Genomic DNA, 24280 nt, shown 5'->3' with positions numbered 1-24280 from the left:
TTGGGTGCTTAAAAGAGATTAGTTTTACTTTTAAGAAGGGGCAAGAGATATGTAGCTAATATGAAGAAGAAGATTGAAACATAATGCACAATTATAACAAAATCAGCAATTGTGTTTGCATACTAGGACACAGAGAAAGCAGTCGTGATGAAGTTCAGCACAGCTAAGCACTTTTTCTCTCACACACTGGACTGAACCAACAGTATTGTTTACAAAAGAAATTTTAAGCAACGGAGCACAGACAGAACAAGAATCTCCCAGACATCTGCTTTAAACACCTGCATCAAAACCACATTCTTTATAACTGCATTAATGCTGAAATGTACCTTTAACAGGAGGAGGTTCTGGTTCCTTAAGTACAGGCTTTTTAAGCACAGGAGTTGGTTCTTTCTCTTCGACGACAGCCTTCTTGGGCACTTCCGGCACTTTAAAGATATTAGTTAATGCTTACTATTGAATTTTGAAAGCACAATGAAATGTAAAAGATGGGAAAATGTCAAAGCTCAAGATGTAAGGTGAGGGGGCATGCATGCTTTTGTCCCCAGAATCTTGTAACAACAAACTACCATGAAGTACAACTCCACTTGTACCAGCAGTAGAACTATAAGGATGGAGATGCTAGCCACAGAAAGCTACTGAAAAGAATGCATGACATAGACTCATAAGGATATCCAAAAGATGATCAATGATCAAGAGTATAAGAAAATGATGTTTTTCGCTTCAAGATTTGATCAGATATAACATATACCTTTAGGTGTTGGTGGTTCTTTCTTTTTGAGAGTAGGGACCTTCTCTTCAGGCACAGGTTTCTTGGGCACCTCTGGCACTTTAAAGATATTTGTTTGTTTTACTATTATTAATTCGAAATGCAATGTGCAAGATTATGAGATCAAGAAACCGTGAGACACAAAACATGACGATATACAACATTATCTACTACATAACATTGAAGATCTATCTCAGCCTCTCGCTTTTCTCTTTCATTAAAACAATCACTAATTCAGACAATGCAGATGGAAAACAAGGGTATCAAACACAAACAAAGAAAATGCATTTACAATCCCACTGTGACAAGATAGCATTACACCCCCACTCCTCATAAACAGTAAATCTGTAAAAAGATTGGAGTGGTTTTAGCCTTGGTTATATTTACTCTATTACTGATGACTATATATGAACTGATAAATATTTGATAAATATTTTCTTCTGGGCCATCATATATTCCTAAGGTGTTCTCCTTAATTCTCCAAACCCAATGATATACTCAAAATGATGGTAAAATCCAAGTACATAGTAATAGGATGTTCACATTAACATCCAATGACTTGAATGGATAATAAATAAGTTTATGCCTTTGACAAGAATTTTGCCACCTTATAGGAAGATGACACAACACAACAGGAAGTTTACATGTCTTCTTTGGCCTGTTGATATTTTGTATTTTGATTTATTATCGACATTCATTGCCTAGGCGTACCACCAACTTCTTTGTGACCCACCAAGCTCAATGCAACCTAAATGTCACTGGCAGCTCATAAACTTCTGGCTTTTCTTACTCAATATGATCAAAAAGACTATAAAAATGTATCTGATATGCATTTGGATTACATGTTACTTTGGGCATAATCCAGTTAAAGTTAAGCACTTTGTGCTTAATCCTTCCACTGAAATTAATGGGACATGCATAAACTTCCTGCTCATGTTTAGTCAGAAGGAAGTCCCATGGTGTACATTCTCTCAGATGTGTGCATAGAACTTTAGCCTTAAAAGTGCTTAGCTTCACCCGGATTGTGCCTAATAAATGCCACATTTCAATGGGAAGTAATAAATGAAGGAACTGAAGGCATGGGAGCAAGGCAAAAGCTGGAATCCTGCTCCATTTAAAACCCATGGGAGTTTTACCACTGATTCTATATAAGCAGCATTGTACCCAAATATTTTCACTATGATTATTTCAGAATTGACAAATACCTTTAGCAGGGGGAGGTTCTGGTTTCTTTGGTACTTTTTCTTCTGGGACAATTTTCTTGGGCACTTCAGGCACTTAAAAGATATTAGTTTTGAATGTGTGATTGTCAAAGATATAAAAGATTTGAAAACAATGAACACAAAACTTGAAAACAGTGACAAAAACGATATTCAAATACAATTTTCTCCTCCTCTCCACAAATGCAGACAGTATATTTTCTTTATTTTCATGCTATATCCCTAGTTTGTTTTTGTTTTGTTAAATGAGTCCTCCTTCCCTTTCCTGAGAAGTTATGCAGATCTCTATAAAGTGTGGCAGTTTAATTGCCATCCTATTTCTTTGTCCTTCTGTTAAATTATCATAATCAATGGAAGATGAGCATAGCATTAGTAAGGGATGGAGATGCTTCCTGGTACATTCTCATTTGAATTTTCCTTAAGTATATGAACTACACAGTTTATTTTCCAGTAAATTTCTGCTGCCAGGGTTGCTGAAAGTAAATAGGTTAACAGCCTGGATGGCAGATCACTCACCAGGAGCTAAGAGTAAGCTAATAAAGAAATTATTTTATAAATAGGCTGAAAGCCTTCTGAATATCTCACATGAAGAAGACATCTTGTACATCATAAGAGAAAACAAGGAACACAAAGTACAACAAACACATCAGAATAAGAAGATGCTTCCATGTGACCACAATAATGTTGACATGTACCTTTAGCTGGTGGAGCTTCTGGTTCAGGCGGTTTCTTTTCTGGAATGACTTTCTTGGGAACTTCTGGCACTTTAAAAGACATTGGTCAGTTTTAATGTCCGATTTATTTATTTACTTTCACGAGAAATTTTATATACTGCTTGATTGTAAAAATAAAGTAAAATAAAAAACAAATCCTCAAAGGGGTTTACAAAGAAAGATAATACAATTATTGATAAGAAGAATTAACAACAGTAATTTAAGACTTTTGAGAAGGCTAAAATAACAATAAACAGATTAAAACATGCGCCAGCTTTCTAAATGTAGAAGAGATGAGCAAAACGCAAGGGAAAAACAGATTATACAAGAAACTCAAGCAGCACTCCTTAGATCTGTTCACAGAATCGAGTGAACAGATTTGAGTTTGCCACCAAAACAGTAGAAAGAAATCCGAGGAGGTGGCGAATTTGAAAGAACTAAACGTGCAAAACAATAAGAATACAAATATTCCCAAGATGCTAAGATATACCTTTGGGTGCTGGAGGTTCAGGCTTTTTCACGGGTACTTTTTCTTCTGGGATTTTCTTTGGCACCTCAGGAACTTCAAAGATAGTAAATTGTTTTAAGTCTTGGGCTTCAGTGATGTATGCCAGTAATTAACAAGAGCAAACAAGGGGAAGGGAAACCAACATAAAGGGCTATCTTTTTTCTAAAATACATGTGGGACACATATTACATATGACTGCATTATGAGGAGTCATCTCAGAGGGAAAATAAGACTATTAAACATACTTTCATAAATATTCAGTTATGTGAAACTAATGTTACATCTACAAAGCAAATCTGAAGTTCTTTGTGGCGTTTCTGGTTATGACATGTACCTTTAACAGCAGGAGGCTCTGGTTTTTTAGGCTCAGGAACCTTTGCTTTTTCCTCAGGGACCACTTTCTTGGGTACTTCCGGAACTTGAAGGGAAAATAATTTCAATTAAGAATGCGAATATCAAAGAATGTGCAGAATATACTAAGGACACATGAAAGTCGTAGAACACAGAACTTCAAAAATAAGGACAAAACTGTAGAGAACTGGTATGACACAATTAAGCAGTACAGTAGTAAGCCTCCTGTCTTTCTTTATGGATCACACAGTAGAAAACACACAGACGGAAATCGATATTTTCCTGTCTCTCCCCTTGATAAAGGTTAAATATTCCTCCCAAGAGCAAACAAAGCTGTTTCATGCGTTACGAGTAATACACACCTTTAGCAGGTGGAGCTTCCGGTTTCTTAGGCACTTCAGCTGGTACTTTCTTTTCCGGAACAACTTTCTTTGGCACCTCAGGCACTTGAAAACATTAATATTATTTTTTTTACAACAAGTCATTTAAGAAACATACACAGTTGCAAACACACACACACAACCACAACATTAAACTGCAGCACAGATCCATCATTTGAGTTCATGATTCTGACATGTTGTTCTTAATGCAGTGATGACCACCAAATTGGTTGGCCTTCAAAAGGGGTTCATAGGGGAATAAGGCTACCAGTGGCTACCAGTCATTATGGTTGTGTATTACTTCCAGAGTAGAGGCAGTATGCTCCTCAAAACCAGCTTCTGGGAAATCGCAAGTGAGAAGAGTGCTGTAGTGCCCATGTTCTGCTTGTAGACTTCCCATTAGCATCTATTTAGTTGGGCACTGTGACAGCCATGTGCTAGATTAGATGGGTTTTTGGTCTCTTCTTATGCTCACCCAAACACATTTAGGTATTGCAGATATACAGTATACTAACACCAACAGACTTCAGTTTGAAAAATGTGTACTTCTCAGTGCTATTTTTCTAGAAAAAGAGGTGCCGGACTTTGTTTCCTTAGAATGGCAATGGCGCCCACCTGAGAGGTGCCAGAACTGAGTTCCAGCAAGTTCCAGCTGGTAGTACTAACTTGTCATTCTTTCTTTAAAAATGAGGCCTACCTTTGGCAGGTGGAGGTTCTGGCTTCTTTGGCACAGCCACTGGAGCTTTTTCTTCTGGGACAGGTTTCTTTGGTACCTCAGGCACTGAATAAGATTAGCTTATGTTAATGCCATTTATTCCAAAGGTAGCATATGTTAATCCTGTCACAGAATGGTAGCAGGTGGACACATAAGAGCTTCAATAATGTGAACTTAAACACGTGCAGTGGTACCTTGGTTTTCGAATAGCTTAGTTGTCGAACAAATCGGCTCCCGAATGCTGCAAACATCCAACGCGGCTTCCGCTTGCATGCAGGAAGCTCCTGCAGCCAACTGGAAGCTGCGTTTTGGTTTTTGAACGGTTTTGGGAGTCAAATGGACTCCTGGAATTGATTAAGTTTGAGAACCAAGGTACTACTGTATACCATATATACAACATGACTAAGAAGTGCTATCGTTGCTGCCATGTATTCTATGTGAAGAATAATGACAAGGAAGTATGAAAGAAATGAAGTGTAGACACTAAAGGAACAGTAAGGAACTGATGGGATAGGAGTATCTTATTTGTTGAATTCATGAAATGCACACACCTTTAGCTGCTGGCACCTCTGGCTTTTTAGGCACAACTTTCTCTTCTGGAACAGGTTTCTTTGGTACTTCAGGCACTGTTAAAGGAAGGGTATGGATTTTGCTTACTCTTTTTGCAGGACGATACACATAACTTCTGAGACACAAATGCTAACTGAGGCTGCAGTCTAAACTCAATGCACACTAGGAAGTAAGTCCCACTGAATATTAACAAGTTACAACATTGCCCAGCTTAATTCTGTAATCTTAGGTCCAGTTACGTTTGAATCCCATCGAATGCAGCAGCAGCCGCTTCTGAGATTTGACTGCACTGGCCATCATCTAACACACAAGGCTTTGTCTTTGAAGGCTCTCATCTGAAATGTGCCATCTCTCTGAGGCAAGGTGGGTGGTGACTGGGGTAGTGGCCTTTTTGTGGAACTATTTCCCAAGGGAGGCTCACCTAGCATGCAGTCTTTTTTGCCATCATTGTTATTAACACCACCATTAACATTTTTTTAAAAAATTATACATAATTTAAATAGAAAGTAATAGTAAGGAAGAAAGAAAGCACAGCATTGACAAACCAGTAACAGAACAGTAAATAATTAAGCAGTTAGCAATTTAACAACCAACACTACAATAAATTAGTTTCAATAATAATTTAAAAAGGAAATATAATAATATGAAATAAAGTTATAGTAGATGGGGATATTTAAATAATAGTATTCAATTTATATCCTTTAATGTATAATTTATAATTTGAAATTTGACGGAAACCATAATTATATATTCTCATAAGATCTTTTGATGCCACCCTATTTATTTCACCTGCCTGTTCACTGTTGAGGAGACTGTCTTAGTGATGCTAGTCTTATCTGCTGTTTGATCTTTTAAAATTGTTTTCTTATTTTTATGGGACCTGTTCTAGAAATTTTGATAGTAACGGCTGACTGTGAATTTACAAACAAGCAAACAAACAAATAAATAATATTAGCTTAAAGGAGAACATTTCTGCCACCTTTGGTATCCAAATACCACACTTGATATGGTCTCCTAAAGTGAAGAGCACATGGCATTTAGAGATGATAATGTGTAGTATAAAAAAGTAATATGAATTTAAAATAATAAGATATACACTGGCCTGGTTCATGTGACACAGTAAGCTAAGCTATGGCTTACCAGAATTGTGCAAAAGTGCAGGCTTTCAACCATTTTCAACCAGCTTGCAACCATTTTGCTCCTCCATAGTCTTTTTTAGTAATACACTGCGCTGAGCTCAATCAAAGTTTCGTTTAGTGCAGGCTTCCTCAACCTCAGCCCTCCAGATGTTTTGGCCTACAACTCCCATGATCCCTAGCTAGCAGGACCAGTGGTCAGGGATGATGGGAATTGTAGTCTCAAAACATATGGAGGGCCGAGGTTGAGGAGGCCTGGTTTAGTATATTGCTGGAGCCCAGACTCACTGTTAAGTGGTCTACTCACTAACCATGAGCTGCAGCTGAGGTTTCTTCTTACCATGTCATGCAAACCAGGCCAATGCCTATCCTCCTGGACCAGCCCCAACCCACTGCTGTTTTCTGTCAAAGGGGATGTTACCTTTAGCTGGAGGTGCTTCTGGAACAGCAGCTGGCACCTTCTTTTCCGGGACAACTTTTGTGGGTACCTCAGGCACTTGAAAAGAAATAGCATCATTTTCTGTTACGTTTCAGTTTGTTAAAATGTAGGCAAAAGTGTCAGGAATAAAGAGGCGCCTTTAGAGGAATATCAGGAAGGTTAGTGGTCAATATTAAGCAGTCACAGTTCAGGGGGCAAGCAAGTTCCATTGAAATCGATGAGGTTTTGTATCCATAACTCTCTGAATTGTAACCAAAACCTATTTGAACGTTTCCAATTAAGAAATGAAGTCGGTTTTTAGAAGACGAGGAAGAAGAAAAGAATGCAGAATTATAAATGGGGGTGGGGGGAAGTGAACCCATAACCCATTTCTTTTTTCTTTTGGTGAGAATGAATGGCACCAAGACTGAGGTATATACCTTTAGCAGGTGGAGGCGCTGGTTTTTTAGGCACTGCAACAGGTATTTTCTCTTCTGGCACAGCCTTCTTGGGCATCTCGGGAACTTTAAAGATATTAGTACATTTTACTTTGAAGAACTGAAAATGGTTTATAACACGGCATGAAGAAGTGAAACAGATTTAGTCCCAACAGACAGAACATGACACATGGACATGGAATGACATGGACAATATTGACATTAAAATCACACGGGTGGGTATTCAATTGAAAGCAAGAGGCTCCCCTTTACATTGTATAGACATAGACCTTTTCTCAAAACATCTATAGTTGACATATGAACAAGCACCACAACGTCAATTGTTGCTGAATATTAGCTGTCCAGGTGGCAAATCTGAACAAATCATTCAAGTGACTGAAAAGAAGGCACTGCGATAAAAATTCCCCTCTATACAGGTCCTTCATTCATATATATAAGTACTTATCTTTTATGGGCTGATGGAAATGGTTGAACTCAACTGAACATTTGAAAGATTTCAAAACACCTGCTGATACATCTGTTTTGTAAGATTACTTCCACTGCTGTTACCTTCCTGACAGTGGTTTGGGTATGTTTATTACTATTAATTGTTATCATAATTAGCATTTCCCCTTTCATCCTGGCATCTGACCTCATGTTTTATGATGTATTGTGTCATATTTGTTTATAAAGGGAAGGATGCCTATGCATCAAGGTAAGAATACAGCTGCAAATGATATTCCTATTTCTGCAAAAATCAGCATGGGAACTTTTTGGGACACAAGATTATCAGGAAACAAGAAGAGATAAGTTCTTTTTTTACTTTCTTTCTTACCCAGCAGAGCTTCTGTTTTTTTGCTTTTTGTCAGCACTTGTCTAGAACAGGTTTCTTGGATAAACCAGATACTTCAATAAAGATATTAGATTGTGTTAATTGTACGAACTGAAGAAGCCACAATAAAGATAAATAACAGCAAGACCGTAAAGACTTGACACCAAACATTGACATTAATTTGGAACATTCACATTTACGTATGACAAGAAAAGTTGCCAGCACAAAATTTATAAACTAACATGAAACAAAGAAGATTTTTTCCCCCACAAACAAGACAAACATTTCTATAGCCAAGAGTGTCTTTTCCCTTTGGGAATGACGTCTACCTTTTAATGGTGGAGGCTCTGTTGCAGGCACAGCATAAGGGTCTTGTTTTTTAGGCTTAGCAACCATCACAGTCTCTTCTGGTATTTGAGCCTCCGCTGCTTCAAGCACAACAGCAGGCTCTGGTTTTCTGGGTTTGGAAACAGCTGCCTTTTCCTCTGGCTCTTGCCACCAAACTGTTTCAGGCACCACTGTAGGTTCTGGCTCCCTGGATTTTGCTCTCTTTTCTCCTTCCACCTCAGGCTTTGCTGTTTCAAGCACCATGGCAACTTCTGGTTCTCTGGCTTTGGTGACAGCCATCTTCTGTTTTGCCGCTGGAAGCTTTACTGTTTTAGGCACTGCAATAAGTTCTGGTTTTTTAGGTTTAGCAGCGGCTACCTCCATTTCTGGCACACGAGGTTCTGCTGACTCAAGAACAGCAATAGGTTTCGGTTTCTCAGGTTCCACAATATCTGTCTCTTCTTCCAGCTCAGGCTCTGCCATCTGAGGCATGACAATGAATTCCTGTTTTCTGGGTTTGGCAACAGCCGTCTTGTCTTCTGGCATGTAAGGCTCTGTTTTTTTAGGTTTAGCAATGGTTGCCTTCTTTTCTTCCTCTTCGGGCCCTTCTATGTCAGGCACCAAAGCAGGTTGTGGTTTTCTGGGTTTGGTGACAGCTATCTTCTGTTTTGGTGCAGGAGGCTCAGACACCAGCGGCTCTGTTTTTTTAGGTTTAGCAACAGCTGCTTTCTTTTCTGGCACATGAAGTTCAACTGCCTCAAGAACTGAAGTGGGTTTTGGTTTCTTGAGTTCAACAATATCTATCTCCTCTTCTTCCACTTCAGGCTGTACCATCTGAGCCATGACAATGGATTCTGGTTTTCTGGGTTTGGAGACAACTATCTGCTCCTCTAGCACTTCAGGCTCTGCTGTTTCAGGCTCCACAACAGGTCCTGGTTTTCTGGGTTCAGTGACAGCTATCTTCTGTTTTGGTACTGGAGGCTCCACTATTTTAGACACCATAATAGGTTCTGGTTTTTTAGGTTTAGCAACAGCTGCCTTCTTTTTTGATACATGAGGTTCTACCGTCTCAAGAACTACAACAGGTTTTGGTTCCTCACGTTCAGCAATATCTGTCTCCTCTTCTTCCATTTCAGGCTCTACTGTTTGAGGAAACCCAACAGGTTCTGATTTCCTAGGTTTGGAGACAGCCATCTGGTCTTCTTGCACTGGAGGCTCTGTTGTTTTAGGAACCACACCAGGTTTTGCTTCTTTAGGTTTAGCAATGAATAGTTTCTTTTCTGGCACCCCAGGCTCTTCTGTTTCAAGCTCCACAAGAGGTTCTGGTTTTCTGGGTTTGGCAACAGCTATCTCCTGTTTTGACTCTACTGTTTTAAGCATCACAACAGGCTCTGGTTTTTTAGGTTTAGCAACGACTTTCTTCTTTTCTGGCACACGAGGTTCGACTACCTCATAAACTGCAACAGGTATGGGTTCCTCAGGTTCAGCAATATCTATCTCCTCTTCTTGCACTTCAGGCTCTACAACGGGTTGCGGTTTTCTGGGTTTGGCAACAAGGGGCTTCTGTTTTGGCAGCTCAGGCTCTGCTGGCTTTGATACAGCAATAGATTCTGGTTTTGTGGGTCTACGAGCAGCTGTCTTCCTTTCTGGTGCTTGAGGCTGCGTTATCTGAGATACTTCAGTAAGTTCTGCTTTTTCATGTACAGAAACTAATTCTCTTTTTTCATGCTTTGCAATGGATATCTTCTCTTCCGCCACTCCTTTTCTGGGCACCTCAGACACTTTAAATAAAATCAATTCCCTTGTAAGAATTTTTAAACCACAAAATGCAAACAGTAGCATCAAACTGAACAAGAGCGAAATAATGAAAATATGTCACTTTTGTGACTTTGGTAGCTTTACGTTTTCCTCGAAGAGAGAATATACCTTTGGGAGGTGCAACCTCACGTTTCCTAGGAATGGCGGCAGGATACCGTTCTTCCATTTCTTCTAGAAGCATTTCCTCAAATGTTTCTGTATCTTAAAGATATTAGTTTTCTTTGAGACATGCAAAATCATACTTGTAAAAAGCATAGGACAAAAAAGACATAACCAAAGACTATGACCAACAAACAGAGAGCCCAGCCGTATTTATTGTGGAATAAACTTATACTTCTCATTTAGTCACAGAAGCAGGCCCTCTTCAAGGTTAACTAATTCAAACCTTTTGCTCTGCTAATTAGAGCGCAGGCTGAAACCAGATAGGAGTACAGCACAATTATTTGCTTAAATCTAGGTTTGCTACAATCACATATAAAGTAGAGTGCCTGTTGTTAAGAGCAAAGGGGGTGGAGGAGCGAAAGGTTCTGAAATATGCCCCTTCTGCGCTCCATAAGTCCCTAAACATTTTTTGCTGGAACTCCTTTTTACCCCACCTGGGCTCTGATTATTTTTCTGCCCTCATGGGTCATGTCTACCAAGGCAAGTTAAGCCTCACCCCTCAACTGAGCACTAGTCATGCTTTTATGGTTAGCCTCACTAGTTATAAAGTTTGGTCCCACTGAAACCAGTTGGTCTAATCTAATTAAAATCTAAGTGTTCCACCTTTCTGGTTTCTTGCTATTCCAATCTTCAGTTAAGTTCTGAAAAAAGTTTTTCAGTTAAGTTCTGAAAAAAGTTTTTTACATTGCTACTGAACTATCATTAACTGGATCTTATGCTATTTTCTTTTTCACTCAAGTTTTCATTTTTCTCCCTTAATGCTTTATGAGAATGGTTTTTATTGGGCTACATCTGAGACATGTGAAAGGCAGCCTAAATAATATCTAAACCTTGAAACAATCCCCCATGTGTGTCTATTGCTGCATTTGAAAATGAATTTACTTAAAGCCTATCCAATTAGTAATGTGAATGGAGTGTGAATGGCCGATCAAATGGCCATAAACACCTTTAGTATACATGACAACCTGGGCTTGGGCTCTGTAACATAAAGCATTGACAAGTTAGAAGACTTTTAGATGAAACATTCTAATTAAAGGATTATGTACCTTCATAGCGTGTAGCTTCTTTCCTAGATACTTGAACTGTTACTTGTTCTTCCGAAATGGCTTTCTTTCGTATCACAGGCACTTTAAAGATATTAGTTTGTGGCAGGAAATTAAAAAAATTGTGAAACACATAGAAACAGACAAACTAAATAAACAGTTATTGACGTTGGCACACAACACCCCAAAATTTATGACAATGAGCTATTATGGCACATTTAAATGCCTTGACATTTGCTAATTCATTATCACTTTCACTGAATTGCTGGTGTACCTTTAGCTGCCGGAGGTTCCAATTCTTTTGAGACCGATGGAGGAGGAATTATTTCTTGTGAAACAGCCTTTTCTCGAATCTCAGGTGCTTTAAAGATATTAGTCTTTTTTTAGAAATGTGGGCATTTTAAAATAAGAGGTTATTGCAGACCACAGACAAAACAACAGGACACACACACATACATATTTCAAAGATCTTGGAAGAAATTTGACACGTATCTTCCATGGTAGAATTACAGTGACAAAACATTGCCTTCTGCATTTGTCTCTGCTTTGCAAGAGTGGCGATTCTAGATGAAAAGCAATATTCCTATTCCTATTCAGATTTCTAGTACAGGTGATCTGAATTTTATCCCATTTAATTATTCCCCCTAAAATTGCATGGGATAATTTGTCATTAATTTGGCAAGAAATTCTCCTACATTGCACAAAACACTGAATTATATAAGAGAATAGCAGGCGGGGAAATAAAATGGTGAAATGTCTCATTTCACTGCAGTTGTAGCTAGAGGTGTGTTACCTTTAATGGGCGGGGCTTCTTCTTTAGGTACAGGAGTAGGTTTCTTCTTCTCTGGCACAGCTTTCTTTGCCGCCGGAGGCACTTTAAAGATATTAGTTTATTTTTGAGTATGTATACAATTACGTCACACATAAGACAAAAAGGAGCAGACCAACAAAGGGCCTGGATAATACAATGGTAGCTGCTTGCTTTGTGAAGTTAGCGGAAGAGGTGGTGTATGTACCTTTAATGGGCGGAGCTTTCTGTTTTATAGGAACACCAATGGGAGCCGTTTCTTCTGGGACAGCTTCCTCTTCCAGTTCAAGCACTTTAAAGATATTAGTATATTTGAGACGTTTCAAAAGGACACGCAAAGGACAGGTTGGGGGGGGGGGAATAAATAGCACACAGTGAAGACCAGCCGATCAAGAAAACAAATGAAGTTAAAAAAAAGAATAATCCTAGAACTAAAGAAGCACAACTCATTTACAATTTGCTCTCTGACATCTATGTTGTTTCCTTTGGCTTTTAAAAGTGAAATGGCTAACAGGAGAAACAGTGATTTTTGCCACAGCAGCTGAATTACTATGCACTTCTTGACACAGTGACAACAGGCTCTGCTCTGCATACTAACAACTCAGATTCCTTCCCTTATGTCTATGTTTGGCCAAGTGCATTTGTTTTAGACTGTGGAGGTCAAATGATTGATAGGAAGCTTTGCAAAGGAAATTCAGCACTGGAGCCAGAATCCTACCATTGGACCATAAGACCTGCTACCTCACTGCAATATGTCCTCACGCCAAAACATGTGGACAATAATATTTTAAATCATGACATTTTGATTAAGCAAAACACAGCATGATAAGGTGTTTGATATTATAAAGTCTACAAAATCAGACACCTCTTACTATTCTCAGTGCCAATTAAATTGCTAAACTGACTGACCGGCTTTTCAAGCTTAGTTATTTTGCAAATTGAATAAAACTCTGATGTACCTTCAACTGTAGCACCTTCCTTTTCTCTGGAGATAATATAAGTAACTTTTTCTTCCCGTAATGTTTTCTCATGAACTGCGGGAGCTTTAAAGATATTAGTTTTCTCTTAGTTGGTTTTTTTTAAAAAAAAATAGTTATAACATCTTTAAACGCAAGACAACAATAACACAGAGAAAAGAATAACTAAACAAATTCTTTTTCCATTTTAAATACTTCAGGGGCAGAATATCATTTTAATGGTTTCCTACGCAGGAAAGAAGGGGATAATGAGCAATTTAAATTTAATAAAGTGGCTTGGCCGATAAAATACATTTTCTAATGTCAGCTATACCTCTTTTCCTTTATACAGTAAATGCCATCACTTTATTTAGGACATCTTCCAATCACAGCTGTTGTCAACATCGTCAACAGATTTTTGTAAGCCAAATGAAAATGTTTTCTCCAGATTTCATAGGATTTATGATACACTTGTGCCAGGAACATCTAAGGGCCCTACTGCTGTGATCTAAGCACACTGATCACGCAACTACACTGACGGAGATATACTTTTTTTTGTTCTTGTCTATTCAACATTTCATCTACCTTTTACTGTGGGAGGTTCTTCTGCTTCATAGGTAGTGATGGATACTTTTTCTTCAGGGACGGCTCTCTTGGGAATGTCAGGCACTTTAAAGATAGAGCATGAACTCAAGCTTATTTGGAGAAATACACACTTCTAAAATAATGTGCACATTGCTGAAAGTTCTCTTCTGAGGCGTTAGTGATAACACCATAGACGAGAACACAGGAATGTCAATATTCTTTCTGTCTTACTACTGAATCTACCTTTAGTTGGTGAAGGCTCTTTCCTTTTGGGAACAGTCTTAGGCACTTTTTCTTCAGGAACAGCTTTCTTAGGTATCTCAGGCACTTTAAAGATACAATACTTTTGTTTAGTTATTTATGAATCTTACATGAATGCTATATACATAATTACAAAAGAAGGGAACGCAAAACACAAGGACACACCATGAATATGTACACATACAGAACAAACACAACATACCATTGAAGGTGCACAACACATTTATACAAAATACACAGAGAGAAGATGAAAGATACACAAGATAGCGAAGAGTGAATGTACCTTTAGGTGGTGGAGTCACTTCTTTCTTAGGAACAGCTAGAGGTACTTTTTCTTCTGGTTTCTTTTTTGCTGCGGGCACTTTAAAAACATGCATTTCTTTTAAGAGTTTGCCATTCTTTGAATTACGAATCAAGTGCAAGAATAAACAAAACAGACTTAAAATGCCACACAAAATGACAGAAAGGGGTTTAAAAAATGACACAGACGCATAGGGGCAATATTGATTAAATGTCAAGTTCAACAGAGAAGGAAAAAATTTATCTATCCCAGTTTGTTAGCTATACTGATCTTCCTTCTCTTATCTAGTTGCTTACATATATGGGAAACTGTTCCACTAAACGTAATGAAACTTAGGTGGTTTGGAACCACAATCCAACCATACCCTCTCTCAAGCCCCATTCTTCCTCTGAAAAGCCACTCTGGAAGGTCTCCTCACCTGGCAGCTGAACACACATGGTTGTCCCCCAGTTGTCATGGCCATGGGTACAACTTTCTGCCCAGTGAAGCCAGGTTCACATTGACCAATCAGAGGCTCAAGCTCATGCCCTTAGACACTTCAACTAACAGGTTTGTATCCAACTTAGAGCAGACACAGTGAAATTAATGGGCCTATGTTAGTCATGACCTTTAATTCCATTGGGTCTGTTATGACTATGACTAACAATGGATACAACCCATAGTGACATATTAAAATTAATGTCCTATCTGCTAGTGAAAACTGAAATGTAAGGACAACAATCACCCATTAGGGCACGTGATTTTTCAGGGTACACAAAGGAACAGATTCAGCAGCTTTATCTACCTTTAGCTGGTGGAGCTTCCTCTTTTTTAGGTACAGCAACTTTTACTTTTTCTTCAGCAATGGCTCTTTTAGGCACCTCAGGCACTTGAAAAACATTTTACGAAGGAGCTTTTAGTTATTTACAAAGAAACCAAATTGCCAAATTCAGAAGACTGTAATCACAATTACAGAAGAAGTCTCTAATCATTAAAGGAGGATACACCCATCTTTAGCTTTTGAACTCTTCAGTAACAACAGCATAGTTGGTTTGACCCACTCTGGGAAACCTGCCCCTCAAATGGAGTCTTGTAAGCACAAAAGCAGGGAACTCTGGGGTGGGTTTTTGGGGGGAGGGGAAATTTGGGCATTCAAAAGAAGGTTCAATCTCAGGGCAGCAACAAACAACAGGTAAATGATTAATATACCTATTGCTGGTGGAACCTCATACACTTCCTCATATTCTTCAATCTCCTTGGTCTCCCGAACCTCTTCATAGTACTCAAGTTCCTCCGGTTCTGGAGCTTCTTCATACTGTTCAAATTCTTCTGGAGCTTCCTCGTATTGCTCGACTTCAGGTTCTTCTGGAGCTTCTTCATATCTTTCAGGTTCTGGGGCTTCCTCATATTCTTCAGGTTCTTCACCCTCTTCTACCTGAAGAAACTCCTCAGTCTTCTCATAGGTCTCATATTTCTCATATTCTTCATAGAAGTATTTTTCAACAGTGACCTGTTCTTCAGGGATGGGTTTCTTACGTACCACAGGCACTTTAAAGATAGCATTAATTTTTCATTATTTCAAAGACTTGCTGGTGCATAAGCATACAAAGCAAACATAGAAAGAAAACCACCCAAAGTTATTATAATTACAAGAAGGGTTTTTAAAAATAAAAATGGGATACCTGTAATGCTAGTAGCCTATAGTAATAGACTAGAAGATGTTAGAAAAGATCAATAATAAATTGTCTTTATAAGATATTTAGAGATGCACAAAAACAAACTTAGATGGAAGAATTTTCTTTGATTTAACAGCAGATATTTTTTCCTCAGAGATGTTAAAAGATACAGTGCTGTTTTAGGTAGGCATTTTTAAATTGTTTACCAAGTATAAGAAAACCACACAATTCATAAAGCATGAATAAAAACAAATGCAAGAAGTTACTAACGTATATTTGACTGTGATGAAACACACATATAATTAGTAATATGAAAGAAGAACATTATAACACAGATAAGAAGAGTTGTACCTTTGGCAGGTGGAGCCTCTACTTTTTTAGGAGGAGCAGTTGGTACCTTCTTTTCAGGGACAACTTTCTTGGGTACCTCAGGCACTTTAAAGACATGACACCACTACTTTAGCTTTTTTATATATATTGCACAATGTCAGTCAAACTACAAGATCACAAGCAACACACAGACATACAAGATGACACAAATCACTATGCTGATTTAGGATGCAATCCTATACCCATCATTTTCCTGGGTGTAAGTCCTATTGATCCCAATGGGACTTACTTCTGGGTCGAAGTGTATAGGATGGCATTGTTTAGTTGGTTCAAGTTCAAACATAATGGGACAACAACAACAAAAATGACTGGTTAATGCCATGATAAATGTTATCATCTTATGTATCTATAGGTATAGATTTATGGATATACCTTTCTCTGGAGGAGCTGCCACCTTTTTAGGAACAGGGACTTTCTCTTCTGGGACAGGTTTGGGAACTTCAGGCACTTTAAAGAATATTGAGTTGTTTTAAGAATTTGGTCTCGAGCCAGCGCGGACAAACACATATGACATTGCAACGTTTAAGAGCTATCTATTCAGACAACTTTCCCATATTCCCAAAAGTGAACACCAGGTATGACGTACGGCAACCCTACTTTAATAGCTAATGAATTAATACAAATGGTTATCAGTTATGGACAAAAATAAAAATAAAATTTGCACACCGTTTTAAAGATTGGATATACCTTTTTTGGGAGGAGCTGGGACCTTTTTGGCAACAGGAACTTTCTCCTCCGGAACAGGCTTAGGAACCTCAGGCACTTTAAAGACAACATAGACTTAATTTAAAGCCACCGCACACACAAACATGTAAGACTTCACAGCATTGTTAGCTATGTGTTTCAATGCTCTGAGACATAATGATAATTTCTAGACTTAAAGTAAGTGTCAAAAGCGTTCTGGTTTTGATATATGGCTATACCTTTTGCTGGAGGAGACGGCACCTTTTTGGGAACGGGCACTTTCTCTTCAGGGACGGGTTTAGGAACCTCAGCCACTTTTAAAAAAAAAAGCACGATAGTGTTTTGAGAATATGTTTTGCTTTTTAAAAAAAATCCTCAGTGCTAACACAACACCAAGAAGCACCAAGAACAGGAAGATGTGTACAAAAAGCAAGAAATTCGCAGAACAAACAATTCAGCAATTCAAGAACCCAACAGACAATATTCTGCCAGGAAGCCATTTTCCATACGTTGCAAACAGACAAAAGTGACACAGGACAAACATGTTGTACTATATACATTTTGAAATATTTCCTGCACACAGTTTAAATCCCCCTGAATTCACTGGCAAACAAGAAGTTTCTTTTCTCTTCTGGAAGGTCAGCTTGTTAGTACAACCGAAGAAAACATACACTAGTTCTTTGTTACTCAGTGTACCTTTTGCTGGAGGAGGTTCCACTTTTTTGGGAACAGCTGCAGGGACTCTCTTTTCTGGGACGACTTTCTTTGGCACTTCTGGGACTTTAAACACATATTTTCGGATTAAGAATTTTGTTTTTAATCCACTTCGGAAAGAGAAACATAGCTCACGTTGGGGTTGGGGCAGGGCGGGGAGCACAAACACAGGTCACAGCATAGGCCACAATCCATGAATCTGCTTTAGGGCTTGCGTAACAGAATTTGTGACTATTCCTCTCGGAACAGCAGCCATGCCATATCACACACTACATTTGAAATTTCGCGGAGTTTCAAAAACAATTCGCGAAACAGTATGTGGGCCTTTGCTTGTGATAACTAAACAATACACATCAATCCTATTCATGTTTACTTAGGAGTAAATCCCACAGTGTTCAAAGAAGTATCATCATACCAAATCAGATCATGAGTTAAGGTTAAGTTTAAGGAATCGGGTCTGGAGCTTTTTACAACTGGGTATCCTGTTAGGGACACAGGTGGCGCTGTGGGTTAAACCACAGAGCCTAGGACTTGCCGATCAGAAGGTTGGTAGTTCGAATCCCTGTGACGGGATGAGCTCCCGTTGCTCAGTCCCAGCTCCTGCCAATCTAGCAGTTCGAAAGCACAAAGTGCAACTAGATAAATTGGTACCGCTCCAGCGGGAACGTAAACGGCATTTCCGTGTGCTGCTCTGGTTCGCCAGAAGCAGCTTAGTCATGCTGGCCACATGACCCGGAAGCTGTCTGCGGACAAACGCCTGCTCCCTCGGCCAATAAAGCGAGATGAGCGCCGCAACCCCAGAGTCGGTCACGACTGGACCTAATGGTCAGGGGTCCCTTTACCTTTATCCTGTTAAAATGGGACACGGGTGGCGCTGCGGGTTAAACCACAGAGCTTAGGACTTGCCGATCAGAAGGTCGGCGGTTTGAATCCCCGCGACGGGGATTCCCGTTGCTCGGTCCCTGCTCCTGCCAACCTAGCAGTTTGAAACCACGTCAAAGTGCAAGTAGATAAATAGGTACCGCTCTGGCGGGAAGGTAAACGGCATTTCCGTGTACTGCTCTCGTTCGCCAGAAGTGGCTTAGTCATACTGGCCCCATGACCCGGAAGCTGTACGCCGGCTCCCTCGGCCAGTAAAGCGAGATGAGCACCGCAACCCCAGAGTCGGTCATGACTGGACCTAATGGTCAGGGGTCCCTTTACCTTTACCTTACCCTGTTAAAGGGGTCTGGGAAGGGATATTGCTGTCCAGAGGTCACATGGAGGCCAATGGGCCATAGCACCCCACTGAGAGGCGGCCTTGCAGGGAGCATCACACTTGATGCATGTCGGGGCGTGACCTCTTGACCCAACTATCAACAACCAGCAGGCAGGCTGGTTGATCTCGGATACCTACCCAATGTCTTCTTCAAAACCAGTTCACATGGTTTGCCTCCAACATTGGATGGCGCACTTCTAGAGTATGGCTATGCAAATATCTTGACATAGAAACAGTTATCTTTAAATACTTAAGTGCTGTTATTTATGTCTTTAGAAACAGGTTTGTAAAATTATTTTCAGAGGCGTTATAAAGAAAATTGCAGCACGAAACCAGATCAAGAAAGAGAAGTATTTAGACTGCAATTAAAAGTATGTCTGCAGTCCTATGCCCATTCACTTGGGAGTAATCGTTCATTGTCTCCAGTGCTGTTTTACTGATTACCCGACAGAACTTCCCTGTCGTTTCCTCCCGCCTGCAGTGCCCCTCTGTGCACCCTCAAAATTAACATACGGAAGTCAGGGGACTATTTGAGCAGATTTTGGGGGGTGCATGGGGAAAAGGGGGGAAAGGGAAGTCCCACTGAATGAGCAAAACTCTGCTTGCCCAGAATTTGGCACGACTAGCAGAATTTATTCCTGAGTAAACGTGCATAAGATCAGATTGCATGGCTTTTAGAGAACATAAAGCAAACGACACAGATCATATTATTGTTCTTATTTTTAAAAGAGGTCTTTGATAAGGATAATGATGAGCTGAATGTACCTTTTTCAGGTATAGCTTCCTCTTCTTCAGGTATATAAACAGGTGCTTCTTCTGGGACAGGCTCCTTTGGTATGTGAGGCACTTCAAGGATTTAATTTGAAGAATATGATTTATGGGTTTGTTGTGACAAAGAAAGAGACAGAAATAGAAAGAGCTGATAGGCAAGGGACAACATCTATATTTGACATACACAAGCATCACATCTAAGATTAAAGAAACACATGAGATCAAGACTGATTTTGACTGGGTTGATATACCTTTAGCTGGTGAAGGTTCTGGTTTTTTGGGCACAGTAAGAGGCACCTTTGCTTCAGACACAGCTTTCTTGGGTATCTCAGGCACTTTAAAGACACCAAGAAACAGACTTTGTATGCACATTGTATCACAAAAAATAAAGAACAGATGTAGCAGAAGACAAAACACAAAAACCATTGATATCTCGGGTGGGTGTGTCTGTGGTTGCAAATCTACACATCCTTGTTGATTCTGCATGGTTAATATTGCTTGTTGAAATATTCTGCACATATCTCTGTGTTAAACCATGGGTAAAGCACTTACACATGTATGTATAATTTATAACTTTCAAATATTATTTCAGATACCTTTAGGTGGAGCAGGCTCTGGTTTTTTGGGGACCGCAACAGGCACTTTCTCTTCTGGCACGGCTTTTTTCGGCACGGCCGGCACTTTAAAAAGATTAATTTGCAGATTGATTTGACTCCTTCTGGTATTTAGACACCACAAAGCAAAAGAACTAAAAGAAGAATGTGCTGCATCTGAACCACAAGGGCAAGGGAATTTGCAGATCTGCTCTTAATGAAACCGCCAGGTTTTTCTCACTGATATAATGTTTCTTTAATATTTATATTTACAGGCCCACCCTTCATGGTATTGACCACCCAGGGAGAGGTTCAACAAACTGCAGCCCTGCTATGTAACGTAGCAGGTCAATTGCTTATAACAAGGCTCTCCAAACTTGAGTCACCAGGTGTTTTTGGATTACAATGCCCATCATCCCTAGCTAGCAGAACCAGTGGCCAGGGATGATGGGCATTGTAGTCCCCCCAAAAAACCCACCTGGAAATGAACCCCCCCCAAAAAACCCACCTGGAAACCCAAGTTTCCAGGCTTAAAAGGATGACCAGGTGAACAAGGGGACAATACCTTTAGCGGGAGGAGCTTCCACCTTTTTAGGAACAGGTATTTTCTCTTCAGGGACCACTTTCTTGGGCACTTCAGGCACTTCAATTGAAAGAGACAGTACTTTGAGCATAGAATTTGGTTTCCAAATGAAGATGGCGAACAGTGACACAAAACACAAGAAGATTTTTTGTTGTCGCAGAAAATAAACAAGAAGTTACATTTAACAGGATCAAATGACTATTAACACAGGTTTTTTTTTTTAGTTTGCACAACAATTTTACCACATAAACGTGCCCAGAGTGGGTCATGACACAACATCAACACAACAGGAAAATCTAAGTACGTCATTGCAATTAATAGCCTAGTCGTAGCCTAATAGATAAGTTTATTTGCACAGGGCAAGCCTCACACTGATTTACCTTTAGCTGGTGGGGCTTCTTTTCGTTTAGGAACTGGAACCTTTTCTTCTGGGACAGGTTTCTTTGGCACCTCAGGCACTTTAAAGATAGGGCAAGAGATTGTTGAGGACACCACACCGTTCACACAGCACATTAGAACAGAGAGTCAACAAAGGGCATGTCTACCGTTGATCCCCAGCCCACTAACGCCACTAAGCCAACAAACTTAATGAACTGAAAGCAAGAGTTTGAGGACACCGAATGAAGAGATGATGTACCTTTTGCTGGAGGAGCTTCCTTCTTCTTGGGGACAGGCGCAGGAGGAGCCTTTTTCTCAGGGACAGGCTTCTTTGGTACCTCAGGCACTTGAAGGATAAGATTGTATTTAAAAGAATGGACGCACCAAGACGCACCATAAGAACACAGCTGTATTGCAACACTCTGACATGACCCCCGCAAGCTAAGTTAACTGAAGGAAAGTTGCTTGCTCCCTCTTCCCCCTTGCAGCCACTTGCATCCCCTGAAAGTCCTCTCCAGAGTGTTGGGACTCCTTCCTGAATACAGTGAAATGGGGCATTCATAGCTGTTTTTTTTGTAATCAAGCCAGACCACTGGGTCCATCTAGCTCCTCGTTGTCAATTAGTCAAACCTTGGGTCCCAAACGCCATAGTACTCGGACCTTTTGGCTCCCAAACACCGCAAACCCGGAAGTGACTGTTCCGGTTTGCGAACTATTTTTGGAAGCCAAATGTCTGATGGGGCTTCCGCAGCTTTGGTTTCCAGACGTTTTGGAAGTCAAACGGACTTCCGGAACGGATTCCATTCGACTTCCAAGGTGTGGCTGTATAATGACAAACGGGACATTCTTAGTCCTGCCTGGGAATGCCAGGGATTGAAACTAGAACCTTCTACATTCAAAGCAGATGTTTTACCACAAAGCCACAGTCCTTCTGCAGATGGGGACACTGATGCTGGGAGGGGAGAGTAATTCAAAAGCAAAGAGTCAAAGATAAGTTATTTAAGGGAAGGTCATGGAGGAGAAATTTCCCATCTCCCCTATGGTTAAGATATATTGCTCGGCACATGGAGAGGGGTGGTTGGCAATGGAAGAACATGGGGACACTATCGGATGCTAGACATTTTCTTCCTGATCTCACTATTCAGTAGAGCATAGGACAATGCTATCAGATGTTCTGTATATATTTTTGTAATCTATTTTACCCCCAAACTGTATGCTGTTTTCTTCTCTGGTTATTTACTCTCTGGGAACTGTGGTGTCACAGGGTTTTGGCACACAACTAGCTTGCTGAATTGACATTTTATTCAGCTTGGAGAAGCCTGGGTGGAAATGAAATATATTCCTGAGAGTTTTGCTAGGACTAAAGACACTGCCTAGTGTGGACAAGCCCTGTGTTTCTGGCATATTCTCTAATTCAACTACAGCTATTTCTACTTGCAACATGAGCTGCACCGCACACATCTCATAACAAAGGAGAGCAAAATGAACCGAAAGCAAAAACCAAATAAATAACCAAGCGAACAAAAGCCAAAGCCTAACCAAGAGCATTAAAAAAAAGATCCTTTCTTTGTAATGCACTTGTAAACTGGGATGTTACCTTTAGCTGGAGGAGGTGGAGGAGGCACCTCTTTCTCTTCCTCATACTCAGGAACTTCTTCATAATAAGGAACTTCCTCCTCTTCATATTGAGGTACTTCCTCCTCATATTGTGTGACTTCTTCCTCATATCGGGTTACTTCCTCCTCATAATGAGAGACTTCTTTCTCATATTGTGTGACTTCCTCCTCATATTGTGTGACTTCCTCTTCATATTGTGTGACTTCCTCCTCTTCATATTGGGGAGCCTCTTCCTCCTCTTCATATTGGGGAACTTCCACATGAACCACTTCTTTTCGAGTAACGGTCTTACGGACTTCAGGCACTTAAAAAATACGAATTTTCAAGAGTCTTAGCTAACGTATTATTAAACGCATACTAAGAACCAAATTTCAGTGCAATGAAAGAATCAAGCTAGGACAAGAACACTCAGATATACATCAGCAGACGTATACATAAGTATACACTTATGGCACACAAAGAGCACACATTGGCACAATATTAAATGTACCTTTAGCTGGAGGTTTCTTCACTTTAGCGGCAATTGATATGGGCATTTTCTGTTTTGTGGGAATTCTCTCAGGTTCTTCGGGAACTTTAAAGACACAGTATATTTATGTTTCAGAACTTTGATGGTAAAGGTACAGAAGGCCATAAAGAGCAGTAGGAAATTTGACAGAAACAAACATTTAAGTTGCCAGACAAATGAACAAACATTTGGACAAGATGTGGCTAACGCATAGTTGCAGGTATAGTCTTTATACATCCGTCTTCTTACTGGTGTAGTGCATATACACCATTTTGTTGTTAGGATCAGTGGAGTCTATATGTCTAACATACTGGAAAGCTGCCCATTTTTTCAGGTGCTATTACCTAGAAATACTCTAGACAGTAATCTACAGTAATTTTTCAAGATAATACATAGGGACTTTCATTGCAAGCTGCTATGTCTGGTAAATCAAAGGGATGGAAGTCATTGAAAGTCTGGTTACATTAAGTGGGTATTATGCCAAGTCTCTGTTTAGGTTACTGACATTTTGAAGAAATTTCTACATTCTAGAAGAGATTATGTGGGAAGATTTAAGCCTTCAGCTTTATGGGATGGGACAACTGTAGCAGTCATCCAAGCCAAAAATGAACAAACAAACCAATAATTTATGCAAGCTGTGAAATTTACTCTGTTGGAGGGTGTGGGGAGCCAAACAACCAAATGTCCACTGTTATCTGTGGTTTAGGCCAACAAACTGCTTCTTTTTTGCCTCACTATGAATGAAGTTGAACACCCTCAGCAATTCTTACATGAATACTATCCTGCACCACTGTTTTATGTCAGTGAACTTCTTTAGTGAAT

At 39.8% G+C, this 24280-nt stretch overlaps 1 protein-coding gene across 1 annotated transcript in view; it reads right to left on the bottom strand.

Annotated features, from left to right (window-relative positions):
* The window catches only part of LOC310691422 (titin-like), a 284446-nt gene that overhangs the window by 124237 nt on the left and 135929 nt on the right, over positions 1 to 24280 (bottom strand). Inside the window, exons 129-164 of the mRNA XM_083471213.1 lie at positions 23441 to 23524; positions 22931 to 23254; positions 21593 to 21679; positions 21336 to 21413; positions 20938 to 21015; positions 20376 to 20459; positions 20031 to 20114; positions 19774 to 19854; positions 17733 to 17816; positions 17276 to 17350; positions 17040 to 17114; positions 16725 to 16799; positions 16314 to 16397; positions 15496 to 15834; positions 15092 to 15175; positions 14290 to 14367; positions 13989 to 14072; positions 13746 to 13829; positions 13164 to 13247; positions 12413 to 12496; positions 12190 to 12270; positions 11671 to 11757; positions 11400 to 11480; positions 10300 to 10392; positions 8376 to 10154; positions 7218 to 7301; positions 6781 to 6855; positions 5205 to 5279; positions 4636 to 4719; positions 3921 to 4004; positions 3542 to 3625; positions 3190 to 3261; positions 2682 to 2750; positions 1972 to 2043; positions 749 to 826; positions 327 to 425 (exon numbers count right to left, since the gene is read on the bottom strand). Coding sequence (XP_083327339.1) covers positions 327 to 425; positions 749 to 826; positions 1972 to 2043; positions 2682 to 2750; positions 3190 to 3261; positions 3542 to 3625; positions 3921 to 4004; positions 4636 to 4719; positions 5205 to 5279; positions 6781 to 6855; positions 7218 to 7301; positions 8376 to 10154; positions 10300 to 10392; positions 11400 to 11480; positions 11671 to 11757; positions 12190 to 12270; positions 12413 to 12496; positions 13164 to 13247; positions 13746 to 13829; positions 13989 to 14072; positions 14290 to 14367; positions 15092 to 15175; positions 15496 to 15834; positions 16314 to 16397; positions 16725 to 16799; positions 17040 to 17114; positions 17276 to 17350; positions 17733 to 17816; positions 19774 to 19854; positions 20031 to 20114; positions 20376 to 20459; positions 20938 to 21015; positions 21336 to 21413; positions 21593 to 21679; positions 22931 to 23254; positions 23441 to 23524 — 5127 coding nt within the window. The remainder of the gene's footprint in view (positions 1 to 326; positions 426 to 748; positions 827 to 1971; positions 2044 to 2681; positions 2751 to 3189; positions 3262 to 3541; positions 3626 to 3920; positions 4005 to 4635; positions 4720 to 5204; positions 5280 to 6780; positions 6856 to 7217; positions 7302 to 8375; positions 10155 to 10299; positions 10393 to 11399; positions 11481 to 11670; positions 11758 to 12189; positions 12271 to 12412; positions 12497 to 13163; positions 13248 to 13745; positions 13830 to 13988; positions 14073 to 14289; positions 14368 to 15091; positions 15176 to 15495; positions 15835 to 16313; positions 16398 to 16724; positions 16800 to 17039; positions 17115 to 17275; positions 17351 to 17732; positions 17817 to 19773; positions 19855 to 20030; positions 20115 to 20375; positions 20460 to 20937; positions 21016 to 21335; positions 21414 to 21592; positions 21680 to 22930; positions 23255 to 23440; positions 23525 to 24280) is intronic.

This window comes from Podarcis liolepis, assembly GCF_965112155.1.
Source record: "Podarcis liolepis genome assembly, chromosome: 1".
Lineage (NCBI taxonomy): Eukaryota > Metazoa > Chordata > Lepidosauria > Squamata > Lacertidae > Podarcis > Podarcis liolepis.
This window is presented reverse-complemented; position numbering and strand designations above follow the sequence as displayed.